This window comes from Bos mutus, chromosome 9 (assembly GCF_027580195.1).
Source record: "Bos mutus isolate GX-2022 chromosome 9, NWIPB_WYAK_1.1, whole genome shotgun sequence".
NCBI lineage: Eukaryota > Metazoa > Chordata > Mammalia > Artiodactyla > Bovidae > Bos > Bos mutus.
In genome coordinates this window covers 95,829,095-95,834,080 of record NC_091625.1, presented here as the reverse complement: position 1 = coordinate 95,834,080, position 4,986 = coordinate 95,829,095, and the positions used below count along the sequence as shown (strand labels likewise).

The following is a 4,986-nucleotide window of genomic DNA, read 5'->3' as shown; positions in this document are numbered from 1 at the left end:
GGCAAGGAGATGAGCAGGACGCAGTGGCAGTGAGGCAGGCACCAGTTCGAGCAAGAGGTCCAGGTGCCAGTTGGTGCCGCAGTGGGCCCCTCTCCCTCTTGGAAATAAAAGGAACCCGGTGAGGGAAGATGGGGTTTTTCTTTTAAGATACTAGTCTGCCATCTTTTCAGTCTGCTAGCTTTCCCATTAAAGCCGTTATTCCTGGTTCCAACAAATTGTCTGCCGATTTATTGGCCTGTTGTGCCAATGGGAACTTTGTGACTATAAATACATAACCCTCTTCATGAAGGGAGGGGGTTCCAAAAACACAATCACCCGCATGATTTCATTCATGAACATTTATATCAAGCAAAGGATTTCAAAACAGACTTTCATTTCATGAAGCATTCCCGCAGAGGGAAGGGAAGCCGCAAGGAACTCCTGTGCTGGTGGCCAAATGCTTCCCCTCCCAACCCAAAATGATGCCCCAGCACACAGCGGTTGGGGGTCCTAACATCTCAGATGGTGATGTCCCACAAAGAGTTCTCGTGCAGCAAACGGACAGAAGACCTTTGTAAATTACAGTCATCATTTAAAAACATGTAACAATTATTTGTACATGATAGAGCTGTGTGTGTGGGAGTGTGTGTGTGCTTTACAAAACAGAAATGTGTATTTCTTCTTCCACTTCAAAGAGTCACAGAGACTGATGTTTCTTAACACTGACGTGTGCCAGACCCTTCGCATACCTCATCTTCCAGTGTCATCTTCACCACAAGTCCAGGAGGTATGGACTACTACTGCTTCCATTTTATACTGAGGAAATGAGGTCCCTGGGGGTTAAAACAGGTCAAACCAGCGGCAAAGGACAGAGTCAGTCTGATTCCGAAACTCATGTTCTTCCTACAATATGGCTTTACTTTTTCAAGGTTCATCAAATACTTGTGCCTTTACACACCTGTAAACCTTCCTGCTGGTGTAATTTTTATAGTTCATGGAGAAATGCTTCCAGGAGAGCTGAAGAGGAATAGAAGGAATTTTTTGGAAGTTACAGAAAGGATGAAATTTCGACACGTAATCAGGCATTTCCAGAAGGTACAGCACAAGAGTACAATCTCAGCATTAATTTGCATCTCATGCATGTGGGGTAGGGTGTCCTTCCATATCGTATTTTAGGGGGTATTCATTTTCATTCCCAAGTACAAACTGCGGCTCACCTTCGTCCCACTGTTTTGGTCTATACAATATCCTTCCGCTGGTCAGACAACAGTCTCGGTTGCTGTGGTGGCCGTGTGGTCTTCTGGTTGCCTGGGCTGCATTTCATCTTTGAAAGCCCTGGTCAGAACCACTTTCAAGGACTCTTTGAACCGCTTCTTCCTGCTGCTGCCCACAAAGAAGTAAATAAAAGGGTTGGCGCTGCTATTGATGGTAGAGAAGAGAAGAGAAACGTGGTGCAAGTTCTTGAATGTCGACCAGTACTCGTAATAGAGCAGGTAGAGGAGCCTCATGGGCATGGCGAAGATGAAGAATATGATGATGGTGACGGTGATGACCAGGTACAGCTTCGAGGAGTGGGACGCCCACGAGTTCTTCCGGATCTTCACCACCAAGATGGTGCTGGACACCACCATGAGGGGAGTAAAGACCAGGAAGCTCAGAATGGCTATGAAGATGATCACGGCCCTGCAGTCTCCTCGGGAGTGGGTCTGTCCCTCACTGTCAATGCACATGACGTATTCCATGGTGGTCACCAAGCAGGAGAGTGCCCACAGGAGGGCACAGACGAACGCCGACTGGTGCTTGGGGCGGTGGCACCGGTACCAGATGGGGTACAGGACAGACAGGCACCTCTCCACGCTGATGGCCGTCAGCAGGTACAGGCCTGTGTTGTAGCCAAAGAGAAACGTCACCGATAACGTGACAATTGTGTAGTAATAGCCAGAAGACAGCTCGTAATCTAAAGCATAATCAACAGACAGAATAAAGATGCAAAAGAGCAACGAGATGTCCGCGATGGACAAGTGGGTGATGTAGACGGTGAAGGGGTTTCTTCTCATCCGGAAGCAGAGGAACCAGAGGAGGATTCCGTTCTCAACAAAGCCCAGCGGGGAGATGCTCATGATCACCCAGTGCACGATGGGAATTTCCCGGTGCGGGTCCTTGACGGAGGTGTTCCCGCTGGTTGAGGCGTTGGAGGGCTCTTCAGCAACAAATGATGTCCCGTTTGCCTCATCCATGAGGGGGCCTCAGTCTGGGTTCTTCGGGTAGTTTTCTGTAAATAAGTTTAGAAAGAAAATCAAGGTTGATGAATTGCAGTAAAAGATTTCAGCTATGGCTTGTAACCTTCATGTCATACAGGAGAACATGTCTACTGGACTATACAATTCTCTTTCCAACGAAGGTGAAAATGAGGCACTTCACCAAGAGAGAACTGATCTAATGGCCTTTTGGAAGCCCCCCCGGCAGCCTTTGGCTCTGTACTGTTGCTTGTGGTTCAGCACCAAAGGGGGTCCATCAGAGCAAGAGGATCAGGTTTCTGGTGTCCATTTCTGGTCTGGCCCAAGCTTTCTGAACGGCGTTTTGAAAATCATCTCATCTTCTGTTCCTTCATCTCCTGGCCTGAGAGACCAGGTTAACCGCGTTAGAATTCGATGACAAAGTACATGTTGGGGCCACACTATTGCTGTCACCTTTTACTGAACAAAGTGCCATAAGTGATGGGTGAGTGAGAAGGGAGACATAGAAAAAAATAGGTTCAATAGTGCACCAATATTTTCACAAGTGTGACCAATTAGAAGTATGTGTTTTCTATAGTCTCAATATCTGTGATGAAGTTGTGTACCTAACTCAGACCAAGTGTGCAGTGCAAACCATCCCTGGGGAACAGATGGCACATTTCAACAAGATGTATTCACATCCCCGAGCTCCATGGGCCAGACCACGCTGGAAAACACTACCGATCGATAGTAAACAAAGCCCTGACCCAAGCCCAGTAAAATGCTAAATATCTGAGACTGCAAAACACCATTATCAGCAATTTCCCCTCACACTTTAGGAACTGCTAAATAAATGTATGCACGCCCCCCTCCCCTTTCCTATTATGTAACAAATGTACATAAGCCGCTTCCACTGCTGGGGAACAGAAAAGGCAGGTGCCCACAGAGGTCACCTTCTTTGCTTCTATTCATGGCGTCCTTGGCTTCTTATTTTTGATGGTGGTGGTAAAATATTGTTCTCTGCTTTTGGTCCTTGCAGACCAGGGCCCTATATGTGCAAAATAATCGACCTTTAGAAAGTTACTTACTAGGGGCTCCCCAGTGGCTCAGTGGTAAAGACTCTGCCTTGCAATGCAAGGAACACCAGTTCAACCTCAGATCCAGGAAGATCTCACGTGCCATGGGGCAGCTGAGCCTGTGTGCCCCAACTACTTCAATCTCAGATCCGGGAAGATCTCACGTGCCATGGGGCAGCTGAGCCTGTGTGCCCCAACTACTGACCTGTGCCCTAGAGCCTGCAATTCCTGAGCCCACCTGCCCCTAAACCCAGGCTCTGCAACAAGAGAAGCCACTGCAATAAGAAGTCAGCACGCAGCAACCAAGGGAGCAGCCCCTGATCGCCACAACTAGAGGGAAGCCCAAACAGCAATAAGGACTCAGCACAGCCAAAAATAAAGAAAAAGAAAGTTAGTTCGCAGACTGCCGCCTTTCCTCATGACCTCACCAGAGGCAGAACAGAACCTAGACGTGCTATTTTGTGAGCAGGTGCGGGAGTGGTGGTCACATTCTAGGTGATGAGACCCTGGAGCCCACACAGCTAGCTCTCCTCTCCTTACCAACACTCCCCTCAGTTGCTCTGCTGAGATGCTGGAAATTATTTTTCCTGGAGCACATTCTCTTTTCGTTTCATAATCAGACCATAGAGGGAGAGACTCCAAAGCTCTCAGGAGCCCAACGCAAGGCCCAGAATTCACAATCCCACGGCACTGCTGTACAGACCAGGCTTTGTTAAAAGTTTGTAGGTGTGAGATAGCCGTGTTCCCCAAGTTCGTCCATCAAAGATTTATTCAATGCCAACTTCAGGTCAGGCACTGTTCCAGGAATGGGGCTACAGCAGTGAATGAAACAGACAAAGTGCCAACCTCTGGGAGTTTATATTTCAGTGGGAGGCAGTCAATACCCAATAACAGCAGCAACAAACCAATGGATGTTCGATTGGAATAAGCGCCACAGAGAAAAGAAAAGCCTGGACCACGGCGGGACCAGAGTGTAATTGTGGAGGCAGTGAGACGTGGTTAGGGTCTAGATGCACTCTGAGTTGCTACCAGGTGAGACAGGAGTTATTGTAGGAAAAGAGAATGGCTTTTAGCCATTTGTTGTCTGGACAAGGCGCAGGGGGAGCGGGTTGGGAGGGGTCATATGGAGCTTGGGAATCTTATGCAGCTGCCACATGTAGCTGTCTTGGAGCATGTTGGGAGCTGGGGTTGGGGCAGAAGCAGCGAGAACAGGTGAAGTATAAAATCATGAGGCTAGATGAGATTGCTTATGAAACCTGGGTCCTTAAAAAGGAGAAGAGGTCCAAGGACTGAGCCTTGGGGCATTTCAAAGCTTAGGGGTTGGGGGATGAGGAGAAGGAAGCAAAAGAATCTGGGAGGCTAGGAGCATAATTTATTCATGAGAGCAGGAGGGAAGGCCGAGTGTGCAGTTTAAAGTACAGACAGCTAGGTAAAGTGAAGAGGGGGTGTTAGAAGTTACAAGAAGTTCTCTTTTGGATGTACAGTATCTCTGTTTTCAGCAAAGTCAAGAGCAAGGTCATCTGCTAAGAATGAGGAGGTGTTATGAGTTTAAGGAGAGCGGGCAAGATGTAATTAAGTGAAAGCAGGAAAGAGAGCAACATTTCTAGGCAAACAGAGCCTGCCTGGACTGGGGCTCAGGAATCTTGAGTGAGATGATTAGCACTTGTTTTTCTCCAGCTATGGCTCAGCTGTCCAGGTGTGAATGTGCAGAAAGA

The 4,986-nt window shown here is 47.9% G+C and overlaps 1 protein-coding gene across 1 annotated transcript; it reads right to left on the bottom strand.

The window, feature by feature from the left end:
* Window positions 1-445: 445 nt before the first annotated feature.
* On the bottom strand, window positions 446-2,216 carry MAS1 (MAS1 proto-oncogene, G protein-coupled receptor). Its single transcript, XM_005900393.3, has one exon. The coding sequence runs from the start codon at window positions 2,214-2,216 to the stop codon at window positions 1,239-1,241; it is 978 nt and encodes a 325-aa protein (XP_005900455.1). The 3' UTR covers window positions 446-1,238.
* Between the last annotated feature and the right edge of the window lie 2,770 nt (window positions 2,217-4,986).

Coding starts and splice junctions, on each gene's coding strand:
- MAS1 (XM_005900393.3), bottom strand. CDS start 2,216: ATGGATGAGGCAAACGGGACATCATTTGTTGCTGAAGAGCCCTCCAAC.